General features: G+C 35.5%; 2 protein-coding genes across 2 annotated transcripts in view; one reads left to right on the forward strand and one right to left on the reverse strand.

Annotated features, from left to right (window-relative positions):
* Window positions 1–2,829: 2,829 nt before the first annotated feature.
* On the forward strand, window positions 2,830–17,833 carry LOC113808324 (endochitinase-like). The gene is made up of 10 exons (XM_070129858.1): window positions 2,830–2,964; window positions 11,286–11,526; window positions 12,054–12,219; window positions 12,752–12,851; window positions 13,214–13,336; window positions 13,649–13,772; window positions 14,008–14,202; window positions 14,545–14,626; window positions 14,823–15,262; window positions 15,452–17,833. Exons 2-10 carry the CDS (start codon window positions 11,287–11,289, stop codon window positions 15,569–15,571), a joined length of 1,590 nt encoding a protein of 529 aa, XP_069985959.1. The 5' UTR covers window positions 2,830–2,964; window position 11,286; the 3' UTR covers window positions 15,572–17,833.
* Window positions 17,834–19,689: 1,856 nt separating this feature from the next.
* Window positions 19,690–21,267, reverse strand: part of LOC113808319 (endoplasmic reticulum aminopeptidase 1) — a gene marked incomplete in the record, with an annotated part of 119,389 nt that continues 117,811 nt past the window's right edge. The window contains 1 exon segment of the mRNA XM_070129859.1: window positions 19,690–19,939.

Genomic DNA, 21,267 nt, shown 5'->3' on the forward strand with positions numbered 1-21,267 from the left:
TTTATAATGTCACGATTTCCTAGCCTCGCCCAAGAATGACCGGAAATCGTGTCTGTCTTCATTTTTGTATTTGTTATTATTCTATTGTTGTTTTTGCCATCATCTTTTTATAATAATATTATTGATATCAATAATATTATCAATATTATTATAATCGTGATCATCATCATTATCAACATCATTATCAACATCATTATCAACATCATTATTATTATCATTATTATCATCATTATCATCATTATCATCATAAGCATTATCATCATCATCATCACCATCATCATCATTTTTTAAATAAAGTTCAGACCACCTGCACAGTGACCATGTTGTTCAATATTGTGTTCCAATTTTGACGGCTCTAAAAATACAGGAATATAATACTTACACGCTCTCTGGGAACAGTGCAATTCCTTACACGAAAACCCCAAAGGGATATAATGCTAGATACTTTTCTGGTAACAATTCTATTCGTAAAAAGAAAGAAAAAAAAAAAGAAAAAATAAATAAATGAAATAAATAGTAAATAAATATATATATATATATATATATATATATATATATATATATATATATATATATATATATATATATATATATATATATTAAATGCATGTAATTAAGGAGTTATAGGCCTATACCCCGTGACAACTAATGAATCAACTAAAGATATTTAAGGACACAGAACAAGGGAGACTTATTTAAAGACTCACACCTTAAAACTTAAATCTTAAAACGAGGTGAATGACCTTTTGCTGCAAGGTCACGCGAGGTCATTTTGAAAAGACAAGGTGGTTAGAGCAGGTTAGGCTTTCAGACTTATTATCATGTCTTGGTCAGCCGGTTCGGGTAGGTGGGGGACGGAGAGGGGGTGGGGGAGGGAGAAGGGGATAGAGAGGAGGGAGAAGGGGATAGAGAGGAGGAAGAGGGGGAGGTGAGGAGGGAGAGGGAGTAGGGGAGGAGGGAGAGGAGTGAGAGGGGTGTGGAAGGAGGGAGAGGAGTGAGAGGGGTGTGGAAGGAGGGAGAGGAGTGAGAGGGGTGTGGAAGGAGGGAGAAGGGGGAGAGGGGGTAGGGGAGAAGAGAGAGGGGGTAGGGGAGGAGAGAGAGGAGTGAGAGGGGTGTGGAAGGAGGGAGAGGGGGTAGGGGAAGAGGGAGATGGAGATGGGGTGGGGGAGGAGGGAGATGAGGGAGAGGAAGAACGAGAGGAGGGAGAGGGGGAATGAGAGGAAGGAGAGGGGGAAGACAGGGGGGAGAAGAGGCATGCAGGAGAGGAGGGAGATGGGGGAGAAGAGGCATGCAGGAGAGGAGGGAGAGGGAGAGGGGGGAGAAAAGGAGGGAAAGGGAGAAGAGAGACAGAGGGTAGGAGGGATACAGAGTGGAAGAGAAAAGAGGGGGTGGTGGAGAAGGAGAGATAAGGAGGGAAAAGAGAGACAGAGAAGTAGCAAGAGAGAAGAACGGTAAAGGAAGAGAGGGAGAGAAGGAGAGAAAGGAAGAGGGAAGAGACACACGGAGAAGCAGAGAGGTGTTGCAGCTGGACGAGAGAGATAGAAGGAGAACGAGGCAGAGAGGGAGAGAGACGAATATGGGGGGAGGGGGGGGTTAATGAGAGGGTTTGTAGGCTTGCTGTTGAGGTTTCAGACAACAAGCGAAGGGAGGTTTCATAAGAGCGGCGAAGGGAGGCTCGCCGAAACAAATTAGAAAAGACAAGCTATGAATGAGAATGAATATCTTCACAATGCAAGAGGTGTATCTTGTATTGTGGAGATATTCATTCTCATTCATACCTTTTCTGCATTTGTCAACTTGAATACGGTTCAAACTAGAAAAAATAAGAACGCTGATTTCAATGATAATAAAATTTGCCTTGTTGATAAAACTGATTACTAGGGCTACTATATAAATAATGTCAGTATCATCATCGTATTGTTATTATAAATTATGAATTTCATAGTTTTCATCATAGCTATTGTAATTACCAGTCATGAACTAATGTTTAATCATGGTCAGTATTCCAGTCATCATCATTATCAGAGCAACATGGAATTACAGAGCTTTGGTTGCTGAAAACCTTTTAATAGAGACACAAAAGAAATAACTCCCACTCCGCAGCCTAATAAATAAATTCATGATGATATTACACGTACATATCATTATTCTTAAAGGAGAGACAGTTAATTAATTTAAAGTTTAATAATATATTATGGTAAAGTAATATGAATCTCATACAGCTCTTAAAGAAAGAGTAATATCAGTAATCATGCCAGTGTTAAAGAAACATTTGATACCATAAAGGAAACACTAACATGACTGCAAAATTACTATTATGCCTGAAACGTCACAGTTCCAGTACTAACTTCATAACGTATTATATAAGTATACACATATCAACAACTTGATCTCACACATGAAAAATAATTGAATTGATTTTCAAAATTTTTCGAAATCACTTTATTTATACCATGTGACTTCATGTATTTCGTCAACAAGTGATTTTTTTGTGAGAATCTACCACGACGCTTTTGTATGGTCAGCACGGCCGCTTCACAGGTGTTCTAGAATGTATACCTGTGAAAGGTTAACCTGTGACCATTCCCTTAATAAAGTTTATGAAGCACTCCATTAGACATTTGACGTTTTTCTTACCCTGAATTAACTAAAAAAAAACAAAAAAACATAACGATAATGTACGAATATCATATAAAACCAACACGGAATTAAACAAGGCCAAACAACTACAAGAAAATAAGCAAAACAAAAGAAAAAAACAACAGGAGAAGCGCGGCTTAACCCCAGGAGGCGGGATCGGCCGGGAGTGCTAGGTTCCTGACCTGAGGAGGAGGGGACGGCGGTTCCTACGCGACCACGGGAACCTCACTGCCCTCTCAGACCTCGCGTGAGAAGGACGCCCCTCTCGCCTCGCTCCCGCAGGACTTTCCTCTCTTCTTTCCGACGGTCCAGTGACGCCCTGAGGTGAGTCTTACCTGACGATGGTTCTCGTCTGTGGGAGATTTAGACTTTCTCTTGCTGTCTCCTGTCTCTTTTAATGGAATTGTTTGTTTTATATCTTCTCCCTTTTGTGTGTCTGTTATTTTATCTCTGTCATTTGTTACTAATATTTAGGTAAGTTTGTTAAAAATCGTTATTCCGTCCGAGGAAAATTTGCAACGCTATAATCACACTGACAAAGGCCACGCATTCACCGCAGACTCGTTGGCATTCTACTGTTGATTTAAGCGAGTGCTTGTTAAACCCCTGACATATGAAATCTCTCATACTGACACAGCTGAAAAGCATATAGAATGACAAAAGAAAACAAACTACACGCATAAGAAACAGGTCAGATAATTTGGTATTCATGTAGTGTAATACGAAATCAATATCCTTTAATATTTCCAAATCATCTAAGTGAAAGTGTAACAGGTTACAATCATGTCAAAAATAGACCTTTAGACTACACTAGATTATGTTCCTTGAAATATCCAGAAACATAATCAAACACATTTCAGTATTTATACCGTGATTTATACGTCCATATCCGAAACAGCATCTTCACAACATATATTAACATGCTATCGTACTTCTAATTTTCAAATGTGAAAGTAAATATACACATACACAGCCTCATAGTAAGTATGACATACTATCATACACCACACTTTCAAGGTGTGAAAGTGAGTTTAAAGCCACATTAATTAAAATAATAATAATAATGATAATGACCATAATAATAATAAAATAAAAGACACAAAGAATCAATCTAATCGCACACAATTGCAAAATAAATATCGTACACTGAACATATACTTGCTTTGGAACTATGAGTGTACAACTAGCTCGTGTTTAGGTCTGCGTTCGAAACTATGGCACATTTGCATGTTCAGGGAAATATGCCTGTGGGAATCTGTGAAGCGTTGGAAGGAGTTGCTCACGGATGGCATGTGTCCGTGAGGTGGATGCATGATGAAGGGTAAAAAGGAACAGTGTGTCGATGTGTTTGTCTGTCTCTCTGTCTGTCTGTCTGTCGGTCTTTCTCTCTCTCTCTCTCTCTCTCTCTCTCTCTCTCTCTCTCTCTCTCTCTCTCTCTCTCTATATATATATATATATATATATATATATATATATATATATATACATTATATATATATATATATATATATATATATATATATATATATATATATATATATATATATATATATATATATACGTACATACATGCCTACATATATATATATATATATATATATATAGAGATATATATATGTGTGTGTGTATATATATATAGATAGATATAGATATAGATATATGTATATACCCACACACATATATACACATATACCTATACATACTTATACGTACGCACATATATATATATATATATATATATATATATATATATATATATATATATACATATATAGATAGATAGATAGATAGATAGATAGATAGATAGATAGATAGATATAGATTATATATATACATATATATATATATATATATATATATATATATATATGTATATATATATATGTATGTGTGTGTGTGTGTGGGTGTCTGTGTGTGTGTGGGTGTGTGCGTGTCTGTGTGTGTGTGTGTGTGGGTGTGTATGTGTGTAGATGTGTATATACATATGTATATACATGTGTATATATATATATATATATATATATATATATATATATATATATATATATATATATGTATATATATATATATATATATATATATATATATATATATATATATGTATGTATGTATGTATGTATCCATAAGCAAGTGTGTCCGAAAGTATACGTGTATATATATACAATATTTAGCTATTCATCTCTCTCTCTCTCTCTCTCTCTCTCTCTTCTTACTTCTTTCGCTCTTTTTTATATCCTCTCTCTCTCTTTGATACACTGTCGGAAATAAAAACATCCAGCTTTTTCCCTTCTATTGCATGTTCTAAAGTGATACGCCACTGCTCGCCCTTCCCTCAGTGACTCGATGAGAGAAAGGGAAAGTTTTTGTCAGCTGTCACTCTAGCTGCTAGTAGACGACAGCTTGTACGGCTTCTTATGGTCGAGTTAGAGGCTATAAATTTGTTGCATTATTAATTAGATGTGCAATTGTCACGGTATTCAAGTAAATGACTATTTATGAGGCACAACGAAAATTGTTTATATCAAATGAAACGTGAACATTTTTCATTATTATTATTATCATTATTATTATTATTATTATTACTATTATTCGTGTATATGGAAAATTTAACAGTATACACACTTCTCTATATAATCTGGAAGGAAAAAATAGTATGATACGCTATATCTAATACAAAAAAAAATTAAACTATGCGTTATACGACACCAACGAAAATTGCTAAATAGATCAATTAATAGTTAAACGTATTATGAAGCAGTTTCATAACAAATAATCTGAATCCTCATAGGTTCATTACAATATTCACTGTTTCAATACAATCAGAATCTGTTACGAGATTTAACTCCCTTAAGAAAAACAAGAAAAAAATATGTCTGACTAAAACAAAAATAAGTATATTTTGAAAAAAATATCATAATTATCCCATGGGATGTTATTAAATACCCACTTTTGTTAGCAATTTCCGCTAAAGGTTCGCTCGTTCGAAGCTTCGTACTGGAGACGAGTGTACGCGGAATAGCGAACACGTGAGTCGCAGTTTATTATTAAGTCATTAGCTGTAAAGTATGATGAGAGAACAATACTTCTAAAGTGATTTTTCATGGGAATATATTAATAACACTTATTAAACTTGAGTCAAAACTGATACTTTAAATATTTGGGGTCTAAAGTCAGAGTTCGTTGTGTCATCTACCCTAATTTACATACGGTAGTACCGATGGCAAATATGTATACAAGGAAATGGGATTGTTATGGGTATGTGTCAGAGAGAGAGAGAGAGAGAGAGAGAGAGAGAGAGAGAGAGAGAGAGAGAGAGAGAGAGAGAGAGAGAGAGAGAGAGAGTCTGAATCCGAACCATTAGCATACTACCATAAAACCAGTATATCATGATCAACCTCCTATTCTTTCCCAAGAGCTCTTTCAGGAAGATTCGCTGCTTTTGTCACTCAGAGGAACCTCGACCTTGAAACAACTTGCGGAAATGTTCCACAAGAAGCCGTGGCATATTCTCCCATATATGTTTTCTGCTGGGATAACGAAGGGTTGAGCGAATAAGGTTTAAAATACCACTTCTATGATTGTACATTAAATTTCTCCTCGTGTGCATTACTTTGCTAACACCTGTAAAAAGCATTATAATAAATATAGGGTGTCCAATCAGCGCATTTACAAAACCACCGTTCCTTATATGGCGACAACCGCGTGTTCAACTAGATGTTAAGATTGTGTTAACTCCTTCATTAACCTTTGATAACCGGCTTGTCTTTTCCGGTGTTATAACCCGACCAGCCAGTAACCCTCGCGTTAACCCGCTGTGTTAGAACTGGTTTAGTAAGTTATTTATTAACCTGAGTTGAATCTCCAGACCGGTACATATTGCCTCGGGCGATGGCGTCTTCTCAGTGACTAGTTTTTATTCCTTTAATTTTCGGGTGGATCTTTGCGTTCGTGCTTAAAATATTTCCTCTGTTCTGCTGAAATGCGACTGTATTCGTTGATAATTTTTGATTTCGCAATACCTGGTAACTGTTAAAGTATTTTCTTTTATATCTAGTAAGTATTGTTATCATGTTTTTTTTTACACTTTCAACATCAATAGTATTGTACCCTTATCCCTCTCTCACCCATTTGCTCTCTTTCTCTTTCTTTATTTATCACCATTTCTTCTTTCTTCCCCTTTTTTGCCTCAAGCTTTTATTCAATGTCACATTCAAGACCTGTCATGATGCCTGGGCGTGTACAGAACGGGTTGTGGGCGAATCGGGAGCGGTTAGGTTAGTCTCGAACCCCGGGTTGTTGACCTTCCCGGTGCAATGGCCATTCTAGGCGCGTCTTACTGAGGACTTTAGTGTTTATTTATCTCCTCTGTTTATGGTTTTGTTTATCTTTATTTGTGTCTTCCGTTAATTTATTTATTTATAATTTCACATTTTATCTTTTTTTTCCTGATAGGCCTCGCAACATTTTTTTGGCGTTTCGATATTTTCTTTCTTTCTCTCTCTGTCTCTCTCTCGATCATTAATATCGTTATCATTATTATTATTATTTCTATTATTGCAATAAAGATTATCCAAATAATGACTATGATAGGAATAATGATAATGATAATAGTAATAGTAGTGTAATGATGATGATAATGATGATGATAATGATATGATGATGGTGATGATGATGATTTACTAATAGTAATAACAACAGCAGCCACAACAACAAAGGTAATAATAATAGTGATAATGATGGCACTAATGATAGAGAAAGAATAATCATAAAATAATGATAATAGTAAGAATAATGATAATGATAATAGTAAGAATAATGATAATGATAATAGTGGTAACAATTATAATGATAGTCATTATCATTATCATTATTGTTTTTGTTGCTATTATTATAATAATTATCATCATCATCATCATCATCATCATCATCATCATCATCATCCTCATCCTCATCCTCATCCTCATCCTCATCCTCATCTTCATCTTCATCTTCATCTTCATCTTCATCTTCATCTTCATCTTCATCTTCATCTTCATCTTCATCTTCATCTTCATCTTCATCTTCATCTTCATCTTCATCTTCATCTTCATCATCATCATCATCATTATCATTATTATCCTCATCCTCATCATCATTACCACAATCACTTTCATCTTCACCTCATCTACTATTTCTTTATTATCCCTTCAAACCTGTGTTCTTTTGTCTTTGTGAAGAAGGTACACTGTGACGCTAACCCTCAGGTGTGATTTTTTTTTACCACAAAATGTCTATGCATTGCTTGCGCTAACACGCTTTATACTGTGTGTGTGTGTGTGTGTGTGTGTGTGTGTGTGTGTGTGTGTGTGTGTGCGTATGTGTGTGTGTGTGTGTGTGTGTGTGTGTGTGTGTGTGTGTGTGTGTGTGTGTGTGTGTGTGTGTGTGTGTGTGTGTGTGTGTGTGTGTGTGTGTGTGTGTGTGTGTGTGTGTGTGTGTGTGTGTGTGTGTGTGTGTGTGTGTGCGTGTGTGCGTGTGTGCGTGTGTGCTTATGTGCTTATGTGTTTATTTATCTGTTTGTTTTTATGTTTATTTGTATACATAGATAAATAGAAAAAAAATATAGATTTAGACAAACAAACAGACTTCGCAGGTTCTATAACACTCCCCATCTGCCCCCCCCTCCCCTCCCCTCCCCCAGCTCCCTCCAGGGTTCAAGGTCAGTAACCCGGGCAGCGCGAAGGTGGACAGACCGCTGCCCACATACCTTCATGCCCGTAAACCCTGATACAGTTGCTCGCGTATATAACTGCATGTCTCGATCTACCTACCTGTGTGCGTGTGTCTACTTACATGTAAATTGATCCGTATATATTCCTGTCTGTCTATCTATTTATCTATCTATCTACCTTTCTATCCATTTATACATATACATCCAACCATACATACATACATATGTAATGTACATTCATACATATATACATACGTACATGAATATATATATATATATATATATATATATATATATATATATATATATATATATATATATAATTACATATATATATATATATATATATATATATATATATATATATATATATATATATATATATATATATATATATGTGTGTGTGTGTGTGTGTGTGTGTGTGTGTGTGTGTGTGTGTGTGTGTGTGTGTGTGTGTGTGTGTGTGTGTGTGTGTGTGTGTGTGTGTGTGTGTGTGTGTGTGTGTGTGTGTGTGTGTGTGTGTGTGTGTGTGTGTGTGTGTGTGTGTGTGTGCGTGTTCATATGTTTACCCCCAACCTGTCGCATCTTCTGCCAAGCATTTAGGCCCCATATGTTTTGTTTTCCCTCATTACCTTGCTTCCCATGTCTCTCTTTTAGCTTATTACTATGAAGCGCGAAGCCCAGTGTTTGCTTTTTTGGCTTTTATTTAATCTTATATGGCTGTTTTGTTTTGATCCTTTTTGTCTTATTTTGTTTTGTTCCATGCCGTTTATTTCGGTTTGTTTTGTTTAATGTCGTTTTGTCTTGTTTTGTTTCGTTTCCTTTTTTCTTTTTTATCCCGTTAAGAGCAATTAGGATAGAAAGATGAGAGGGAACAGTCTGTAGTGTATTTTACCATCATAAACCATTGTCGTATGAAAGGATGACGAATTTAATATGAAAAATTGATTCACACACAGACACACATCTTTATCTATCTATATCTATCCATTTACCTGTGTGTATAAATTCTATAACAAGATACTCTCTCTCTCTCTCTCTCTCTCTCTCTCTCTCTCTCTCTCTCTCTCTCTCTCTCTCTCTCTCTCTCTCTCTCTCTCTCTCTCTCTTTTAGTTTCTGTATCTCACGCCATCTATCTATATATCAATCTATCCATCTTTCTCTCTCTGTCTTTCCCCCTTCTCTCCTGCTCTCTCTTTCTCTTTCCCGCTATCCTCATGAATATTGCAAATGCCTGCAACTCACGAGCAACGGTACTTTCATGCGCAAATACCTGTCTGTCACTCAATGCTCTCCGGCTTTTAAACTCACAGGGAACAATTTTAAGTTTTTGGGTCGCTTGACGTGGCTTAACCTAACATGGGTCGCTTGACATGTGTTAACTATTCGCGGACGGATGCAGAAAGGAAGAGATGGATGGGTGGATGGATAGATAGATGGGTGGATGGATGGGTGGATGGATGGATGGGTGGATGGGTAGGTAGGTAGATGGATGGATAGGTAGGTAGGTAGATGGATGGATAGGTAGATAGATGGATGGATAGGTAGATAGATGTATGGCTAGGTAGATAAATAGATGGATGGATAGGTAGATAGATGGATGGATAGGTAGAAAGATGGATTGACAGAGGAAGGGAAAGAGGGATAGATAGAGAGACAGCTTAAAAACTCGAATGTCAGGAAGAACGAAGAAAATAACGAGAAAAAAAGTTTAAATAAGTTAGAAAAGGAAAACATGAGACGCACATTCACACTTAAACAGGTGAGTGCTGCCCTACCTCGCTATCCACACTCACCGGCAACACTGACTGGTTTTCGCGTTGGCAACAGTGTTAGGAGAGGCCGGTTACTGCCTTCGAAAATGGAAAATAGATAGGCAGTCGTAACTATAAAACCGTATTTTTTTTTCTCTTTCATTCCGTTCTTCTTCATTTGTCATTATTGCATTTGCAGGTAATGGTTTGGTATACTTGGGGGAGAGGGAGAGAGGGAGGGTGGATGAGAGGATGAGAGAGAGAGAGAGAGAGTGAGAGTGAGAGAGTGAGAGTGAGAGTGAGTGAGAAGGAGAGTGAGAATGAGAGAGAGAGAGAGAGAAAGAGTGAGAGAGAGAGAGAGAGAGAGAGAGAGAGAGATAGATAGATAGATAGATAGATAGATAGATAGATAGATAGATAGAGAGAGAGAGAGAGAGAGAGAGAGAGAGAGAGAGAGAGAGAGAGAGAGAGAGAGAGAGAGAGGGAGAGAGTGAGAGAGTGAGAGAGTGAGAGAGTGAGAGTGAGTGAGTGAGTGAGTGAGTGAGTGAGTGAGTGAGTGAGTGAGTGAGTGAGTGAGTGAGTGAGTGAGTGAGAGAAAGAGAGAAAGAGAGAGAGAGAGAAAGAGAGAGAGAGAGAGAGAGAGAGAGAGAGAGAGAGAGAGAGAGAGAGCGCCAAGAAGCGATGGAATGTGCAAACCGTCAGCAAGTATAGTGTACACTCTATCCCTAACATTCCTCTTAAAGGAGTTGTACTCTATCATAATAAATCCTTTGTTACTAACCCCGCGATTTCTTTGTTCTCTTGATCTTAAACGGCGTTAGGATTCATTTGCGCTTTGTGACTGTGTTTTGATTAATCGTCTGGTAGTTTGCGTTTCCGTTTGAATTTATTTGGGGTTTTAGCAATATGGGAGTGATGGGTTATCTCTCTCTCTCTCTCTCTCTCTCTCTCTCTCTCTCTCTCTCTCTCTCTCTCTCTCTCTCTCTCTCTCTATCTATCTATCTATTTATTTATCTATCTATCTACATTTGTCTGTCTATCGATCTCCCCCACTCATTATCAAAATATTAGCATCAAAAAGTACAAATGTCTCCTTATTCTCTCATTTTTAAAAATCAAATATTCACTGCTTATTTATCATTTTAATTCATCTTTTAACCCTCTTCCTCCTCTCCTTCCGCAGAATGACTCGGGCCTGGTGGATAGGCCTAGCTGTGGCGGCGGCGGTCGTGGCCGTGGGCATGGCGACTCTGCCCGACCGAAAGGCCCGCATTGTGTGCTACTTCTCCAACTGGGCCATCTACAGGCCGGGGCTGGGCAGCTACGTGATCGACGACATCCCCGGCGACAAGTGCACGCACATCGTGTACTCGTTCATCGGCGTCTCCAACGTCACGTGGGAGGTGCTCGTGCTGGACCCGGAGGTGAGGGAGAGGTCGCTCGTGCATACTCGAATGCACGTAATGAGAATCACTCAAGCATGAACGTACACATAGACACACACACACACACACACACGCACGTACTCACGCACGTACGCACGCACGCACGCACGCACGCACGCACGCACGCACGCACGCACGCACGCACACACACACACACACACACACACACACACACACACACACACACACACACACACACACACACACACACACACACATACACACACACACACACTCACTCACTCACTCACTCACTCAATCACGCTCAAAATACATGCAATCATACACCTAAACACTCACAGACACATACATGCATGTAAGGTTTGAATGATATAGTTATGTATATGCATACACGGATCCAGGTAGAACAACCACGAAAAATTGATAAATAAACGAAAACATAAACCAGCACTAAAAAAAACAAAACAAAAATCCATCCCCTATTTCAAAATCCCACAACCTACTCACAACCCCTTTACTCATAGCCTTCCCTCCCCTTCCTCCAGATCGACGTGCAGAAGAATGGCTTCGGCAACTTCACTGCCCTCAAGAAGAAGTGGCCGCACCTGCAGACAATGCTGGCGATCGGCGGGTGGGGCGAAGGGGGCAAGAAGTACTCGCAGATGGCGGGTGTTCCGGCGAGGAGGACTTCCCTCATTAACAGTGTTATACGTAAGTTGTTTGGTTGTTATCGGCTTGTCTTCGTGTCTTGGTTGGTTTTGTTTGCTTGTGGTGTTGTTGTGATGTTGTCTTTGTTGTTCTTGGGTAGTGTTGTTGTTTTTTTTATTAGAATTATTATCAGTTGTGTTAGTATGGACAATATTGTTATCATTTGACTTGACGTATGTGTGGGAATGAAGCAATTTTCATCATTGTTACCATTTAATTTTGCTCCAAATATTAAACAAACATGATTGTGTTTTTTTAGATAATCAAAATCTACCTGTCCATTCTATATTAAAAACACATCCACAGATGAATAATAAAGTGCTCTACCGTATCCATACAATTACAGGAAAAAAATTGAAACAAAATATTCACTGAAATCTGAGTCTCACCTTCCAGTAATCCTTTAGTGTAGTGTCTTTTTTTATTGGTATCCACACATCTTATCCATCGTCGTTACTTTTGTTGTTTAACCTTCCAACTCCAAACAATTACAACAGATCCTGAAATAGCTAAATTCCACCGTTTTACCGTACAGAATACATGAACAAATATGGCTTTGATGGCTTCGACCTGGACTGGGAGTATCCTGGTGCAGCAGACAGAGGCGGCACATACAGTGATAAGGATAATTTCAGGTTAGTATTGGGGACTGTTTAAGAGGAAGAGAAAACGGGGAGAGAAGAAGGAAGGGGAAGGGGAGGGGGGTGGGGGAAAGAGGAGGAGGAGGAGGAAGGGGTGGGGAAAGGGAGGAGTAGGAGGAGGGGGATGGAGAAGGTAAAGGTGGAGAAGGAAGGGGATGGTGAGAGGGGAAGAGAAAACGGGGAAAATTGGAGGAAGAAGAGGAAGAGAAAGAGAAAGACGAAGGAGGTGGATGAATGGGAGAAGGAGGGGATATAACCACTTTTCAGTGTGCTTCTCTGTATCTCCCTTCTCTTTTACACCGTGCACTCTTCGATATGGTTTTATATCATCTTACATTCATCTCTCATTTTTCCAGGGACTTCGTGAGAGAGTTACGAACTGCCTTCGACAAAGAGAACAAAGGGTGGGAGATTTCCATGGCCGTTCCTGTGGCCAAGTTCCGTCTACAAGAAGGCTATCATGTCCAGGAGCTGTGCTAGTGAGTAAAATGGAGAATCGTAATTCCAAAGCTTTGAATTTTGTTTTCGTGGTTTGCGTTGAATTGGAGATATACAACTTAATTTGTAAAAAACAAAACAAAAAACAGGCGGTTGGAATTACCTTACGGAATGCTTATGCACAGACTTTCATGGGAATTATATATTATGAGACGTACATAACAAAAGTTATATAGAATTATAGAACATTCTGAGAGATTAAGCCAAGAGTTTCATTAAAACTTAATTAAATAAGCCCCACGAGGCAACAGATTTCTTTCTAGTATTAACCACCACTTTGAACTTTGACCCAGCTTGATCGACGCAATCCACGTGATGACGTATGACCTTCGAGGTAACTGGGCAGGCTTCGCAGACGTCCATTCGCCTCTGTATAAGAGACCCTTCGATCAGTGGGCTTACGAGACCCTCAATGTCGTAAGTGATCGGTCTGTTTGGGTCTTTTTGTCTTCTGGAGCTTAATGGTGAAGCTTCTTGATAGTCATTTCCCTTAAACACAAGATTCCAAAGGCAAGGGTGCACCCTCGCTTATCAATAAAGACATAAAGGTTTAAATTAACTACCTTTTCCTACAAAGTATTCTTGATTTTTTTTCATGCATTCAGGGATTTTGCCTTTATGTCATCTTTAAAAAATATCAATTCCCACACAGAACGACGGACTCCAACTCTGGGTTAACCTCGGATGCCCTAAAGACAAACTCATCGTCGGCGTGCCCTTCTACGGTAGGACCTTCACCCTGGGCAGTAAGGACAACAACGGCCTTCGTGCCCCCGTGAAGAAGTGGGAGGGAGGAGGGAAGGAAGGCCCATACACCGGGGCAAAGGGCTTCCTGGCTTACTATGAGGTGAGGAAAGAGTATTAGGCCTTTAGAGGTTGGGTGTTAACGAGATTATTGGGACATCTGTTAAGCAGATGGAAAAGGAGGGAGAGAGCGAACGACCAAGCGCACGCGCGTGTGCGTATGTAAGAGAGAGAGAGAGAGAGAGAGAGAGAGAGAGAGAGAGAGAGAGAGAAAGAGAGAGAGAGAGAGAGAGAGAGAGAGAGAGAGAGAGAGAGAGAGAGAGAGAGAAAACAAATATCAATGATCATCACACTATAGACTTTAACCGCGTTCAGTACAGAGCTCTCTCATTTCCTTTCCATAAAGTGTAAAACGTGAGATATCAACCTTTTTATCCTTCGCCAGATCTGCCCTCTCGTTGGAGACCCGCAGTCCGGCTGGCCGAGGAAGTTCGACGACATCGGAAAGTGCCCTTACACCCACAACGGTGAGTCGGTTCTCTGATTCTTCGTTATTTCGTTATCTCCCAGCGATATATAAATACTGTTTTCAAAATAAGATATTCGTTTTAGACATAGGAAGTTTTCTCGTTAACTGTTACTGCATCAATTATTTTCTTTGGCCAAATGCTTCTTGGTATGCGATTTATAACAATGCCTGACCTCCTCCGCTGCCCACCTCAGGCGATCAATGGGTCGGCTACGAGGACGTGGAGAGCCTCAAGATCAAGATGGACTTCATCATCGGCAACGGCTACGGCGGCGCCATGACCTGGGCTATCGACATGGACGACTTCCATGGCACCTGCGGCTCCGTCAACCCTCTGATCACCGTCCTCCACGACTACATGAAGGACTACGTCGTTCCCAAGCCCCCACCGACGACCACCACGCCAAAGGTCACCTGGTGGTCGCAGTGGCAGCCCTCGTCCACCACGCCCACGCCCATGAGGGAGACCAGCAAGAAACCAGCGGAAGAGGCTGCTCCTGCGGCCGAAGCTGCACCTCCTCCGGCCGAAGCTGCACCTCCTCCGGCCGCGGTCGCCCCCCCGCCCGAGCCCCTGCAGCCAGGCCAGTTTGACTGCGGCGTCCAGCAGTACTACCCTCATGCCATGTGTAATAAGGTAAGGTGAAAGATTATTATGAACAAATACATAAATAGACGGATGAATTGGTGAACTGAGAGATTAATAGATGGTTAAATAAGTTCCACCAACGGTGAATTCTTCTGCGATACTTGATACTTTATTCAAGAATGTTGGCATACAATGCGTTCCCGAATTACCCCTAATTCAAAATACCTTTATCCACAGTACTACTGGTGTGTCCACGGAGAGCCTGTAGAGTTCTCTTGCAAGGAAGGCACTGTATGGGACCAACAGATGCAGATTTGCAACTGGCCCACTATTGCAAACAGAAACGACTGCACATAACAAGACTGCATCCTTCTTGTGGAATTTCGATAGGAAACAACACAGAAATGTTTCCTTTTCTTTGTCTTTTCGAATATTCTCCATACCTGATTTTACGGAAGACTCGTCATATGTTCATTACAAAGTGTAAACTATTGTTCAAATGATTATACGTTTGTATCCCTTTTGCGTTGGTCGTAAGGAGTGATCTACCAGAATAGGCTACATATTAATGAAAAAATACAGAAAAAAATAAGCTAAGACGTTTGCTCAAGTAGGTAATGTAGACAGCTTGCTTGTTTTTGATGACGTAACCACTATTATCATTATCCATTATATCTTCTGGTGAAGATTTAAAGTATATGATAATAGTAAAAGGAAAAAAATGTAGTTTTTGCAATATCTTTAGTTTAGTATAATCATCTCATTATCATCTTACTGTTATTATTATTACTATTATTATTATCATCATCATCACTGGTAAAATACTTTACTGATAGCATTGTTACCATAAATATTATTGGATTTGTAATAATAATGATGATTGTTATGTTGTTTTATTGTTGTTATTGTTGCTGCTATTATTATTATTATTATTATTATTATTATTATTATTATTATTATTATTATTATTATTACTATTATTATCGTCATTATTGTTATTATTATTATTATTATTATTATTATTATTATTATTATTATTGTTGTTGTTGTTAATTATTATTGTTATTATTATTATTATTATTATTATTATTATTATTATTATTATTATTATTATTATTATTATCATTAATATTATTATTATTGGATTATTATTATTATTATTATTATTATTATTATTATTATCATGATTATTATTATTATTATTATTATTATCATGATTATTGTTATTGTTATTATTATGATCATTATTATTATCATCATTATTTTTATTATTATTCGTTTTCTCATTATTATTATCAATTTTACCATTGTTATTATCATTATCATCGTTATTATTCATGACCTTATTATCATTATTATTGTTATTATTGCTGCAGTTATTACTATGATCATTATCGTCATCATCCCTTCTTAAAACTAATTTGCATGGAATTTCTTCATTATTATGTCGAATGGAAGTGTTTCTTTGCTTTCTTATCGTGCTTATGGTTAGTGTTATAATTATGTTACTGCTAGTATTTAGTATGGAGCTAATTATACCAAAAGGAAAGCAAAACTGATTTAATTGTTATCATTATTACTGTTATTATTTTTGTCATCGTCATTATCATTATTACAGTTTTTTATTACTATTATTGACATTATTATTATCATTGTTATTATCATCATTTCTAGTATTATTATCCTTGTAACTATCATTATATTATTATCATTATTGTTATCAATATTGCTATTATTATTATTATTATTATTATTATTATTATTATTATTAATTTTATTATTATCATCATCATTATGATTATTAATTTCTCTATGTTCTTTATTATCTGCATCATATGTTCTTTAATATCAGCAGTTGATACAATTATACTATTGTATAATTTTTTAAATTGTTATATGAACATATGAATGAATACTAATCCAGCTATAAAATAGGATTTAGCTTGCAATGCTATTTTTATCTATTTATCTATTTATTTATTTATTTTTTGAGCACTGGTAATGTTAAGTATTCTCTACAGTCAAGTAAAGTTACAACCTTCTTATGGTAAAGAGCAAACTGGAAAAAAGTAATGAAACATTTACGAAACTAACTTCCGGAAAACGTTAGGGCTTTTCATCTGTAGTTTAGCCCAAGCAACAGTACTAATAGCTTTGCAATGTAAGCTTTCATTTGTGTGTAGTTTGGTTGCCTATGCCCTCGGGTGATACAGGTTATCTGAAAACTTCAACTGGAAGAAAAGACACGCACAAAATACACTAAGTTTCTTTTCTTGTTGTGGTTGTATGTCATTTCATCGTTTTAATTCCATGTAATGTGTGAGGGTTTTGCGGACTAGCAAAATGCCATCACGTCTCAGGTACAAGAAGCAGAACTACAACTGAAAGTACGGTTGTTTGAATCTTTGAAGAGGTTGTGAACGAGACTGTAATTGTTATATTTATGTAAAAGCATGTGTGATCTTTTCCGATGCTACTTGCTTGTGCTTGATTCATATGCTAGCATTTGTTTTTTGTTATTTATAATTTACTGATTTGTGGCAAGATATAAAGTTTGGGCAATTACATGACTATTGTAGATTTTGTGTATCACAAAAATCATAAATGTCCAAGCATTGATGCAATGTTTTTCTTCCTTCTACACCCAGATGTTAGTGGATTTGGGATAACCTTTTAAAAGTTCTTGATGTTATTGGGTTTGATAATCACTTTTCATTGCATTTAATAAATAAATAGGACTGTGATCTTAGTGATAATACTGCTACAGCTTATTTTAGCAAAATTGTATGTAGAGTGCAAAGGGATAAAAAAAAAAAAAAAAAAAAAAAAAAAAATATATATATATATATATATATATATATATATATATATATATATATATATATATATATATATATATTATATAATTATATAATTATATAATCATATATATAAATGTATATATATATGATTATATATATATATATATATATATATATATATACATATGATTATATATATATATATATCATATATATATATATATATATATATATATATATATATATATATATATATATATATATATATATATATATATATATTTTTTAAAAAAAAATTTTTAAAAAAAAATTTTAAAATTTAATTTAAATTTTTTTGGGAAAAATTTTAAAAATATTAAAAAAATTTAAATTTAAAAAAAAAAAAAAAAAAAAATTTTTTTTTTTTTTTTTAAAACCCCCAAAAAAGAAAAAAAAAAAAAAAAAAAAAAAAAAAATAAAAAAAAAAAAAAAAGGCGAAATAAAAAACCCCAAAAAAAAAAAAAAAAAAAAAGAAAAGAAAAAAAAAAAATTTTAACTTAATTTAATTATTATTTAAATAAAAAAAAAAAAAAAAAAAAAAAAAAAAAAAAAAAATTTTTGGGAATTTTAGTTTTTTTTTTAAATTTTATAAATATGTATTTTAAAATTTTAAAAAATTTTTTTTTTTTTTTTTTTTTTTTTTTTTTTTTTTTTTTTTTCTTTCTTTTTTTTTTATTTTTATTTTTTTTCTTATTTTTGTTTTTATTATTTTTTTCAGTGATTTTATTTTTTTTTTTTTATTTATTTTTATTTTTTCTTTTTATTTTTGTTTTTTTTTTTTTTTTTTTTTTTTTTTTTTTTTTTTTTTTTTTTTTTTTTTTTTTTTTTCCCCCCCCCCCCCCCCCCCCCCCCCCCCCCACCCCCCCCCCCCCCCCCCCCCCCCCCCCCCCCCCCCCCCCCCCTTTTCATCATCAAAATTATTGTGCAGGAGCTATCAAAATGATACTCTTTTTTTTATATCTACTGAAGCCATCAGTGCTATTGTAAAATCATATTGCTATCATAAGTTAGTTTTACTATCATTATTTATAATTACTATTGTTGCCAATGCTCTAATCCTCCTCATTGATATTGCAATTATAACTGTCATTATTATTAAGAACAATAGATACAAAAGCCTAAGAAACTGAAAAAAAAAAAATCCTTAAAGAAATCCAGTAAAAGTATAGAATGACTGAAGTTCACAATCATATTTTAAGGATATTCCTTCTCTAATAGATATACAGTGATTATGTCTGTTTTCCTTCTTTTGTAACATGTGCTTATTATTATGGGACACACAATCGACATTTGTAGAAGGGAACAACTTTTAACCTGTATCAGATTCGTGAGATTGGCATCACTTTTAAATCAAGAGTTTCTCTTTTGTCCCTCCACAACTATACCATTATAACAACTCTGTCAATTTAATTTTACAATTGTCGCTTTGATTACTATTACCATTTTACTTAGCACTATAACTTGCATTAGCACTATTATAATCATTACTGTTGATGTTCCTGTTTACTTTTTGCTATGAATATATTTATAAGACTGGTAAACACATCCATATCAATATGGCCGTAGGTAAATTTTAAAAGTAAAAAGTATTCGTAAAAAGAAGAAAAAAAATACAAAGGTGAGAAAAACACAACATACTTCTGACAAAATATTATATATCATTGATCCACTGAAAGCAAATATAATCTTAAGTACCTTGAATATCAAGTACATTATATACACAGCATCAATCAAATCAAATAAACACTTTATGAATAATATACTCAGTCACAATAATCCTCATAACGTATACACAAAAGCACCACAGGGTATAACACCCTTGAATGCTCACATTTTTGGATTGTAACAGGAAGGAGAGAAGTAGTGGTGTTTTTTGATCTTGCATCTAAAAAAAAAAAAAAATAAAAAAAAATAAATAAAAAAATAAATAAATAAATAAATAAATAAATAAAACAAAGATAAGACCAAAGTGAATGTAATTTTTCGTGTAATTCAGAGATGGTGTTTATTTGTGAATGTTATTGTTAAATTATGCAAAAGGAAAATATATAGTAACAGGTACATAGTAAGGAAAGAATATGTAATAAATTTGAATACTATAAAAATATTTTAACAATAAAGATATATATATGTTGCCTAATATCATTTAACAACTACATTACTCTAACATCAAAATAAATATGTTTACCATTTACTGAACTAATAAAACATCACAACTATTTAAAATGGAATAAATATTCACAACCACTCCAACTTATTTAGCAAGCATAATCATAATATATTTATAATAAGCTTAGACCAACAGATTTGAGTCCTGTAAGATAGGTTTGTTTTCAACAATCACCCTTATAGGAAGAGTCAATAAAGAACAGACAGGTACATATAAGAAAACAGCCTAATATCCAATTTTAAACTATTAAATAATCAAAAAATAGTTCTATGCCCCTTACATGCTGCAAATAAATAACACAGTTATAACAAACACATGTAGTTTTCAACTTGAGATTATGAGGTTGTCTTCAATAATGGCCAAATCAAATAGTAATAAAGAAATTAGGAAGACAAAAGGACTAATCAAAATATACAGGTAGAGAATAGTCACTGTCTGTATGACAAAACGATATGAAGTTTTTTACATCCATCTGTGCACATAATCTATGGTAAGATAAACTGCGAGATTAATAGACAAAGCTTTTATATATGATCCCTTCTTCCAAAACAGAGAAAGCTACAAAATATCATTGATAATGATTAAAATATGCAAGCAAAACTTTGTTCAAAAACAAGCAGAATGATTTACTTACTACCTGACATGTGAAAATACAAGCTTACACGTCATTCAGTCTTCCTGCTCAATACAGACTGACATGATGTAAAAAAATAATAAGCAAAAATTATAACTACCTGCAGAAAAGCAAGCAAAACTTTCATTATAATACTGTAAATACCAAATGAATTTTTTGTTTCACATCAATACACTGAAATTTGAAATACACAGTCAACTATTTAAAACTTTTGTTATCATTATCATTATCATTACTTTTATCATTAGTAACATTTTTGCAAGCTATCCAAAAATACAGCTGTATGCATATGTCTCAAAGCCAAAAACAAGAAGAAAATAATGAAAATCACAATGAAAATCATGCTTGCTGAAAGCATCCTAACAACACTTTTATGACTACTGTGCCCAAAAGCCTTATGCGAAAAGAA

The sequence above is a fragment of the Penaeus vannamei genome, chromosome 14 (genome assembly GCF_042767895.1).
Source record: "Penaeus vannamei isolate JL-2024 chromosome 14, ASM4276789v1, whole genome shotgun sequence".
NCBI classification, from domain to species: Eukaryota; Metazoa; Arthropoda; class Malacostraca; order Decapoda; family Penaeidae; genus Penaeus; species Penaeus vannamei.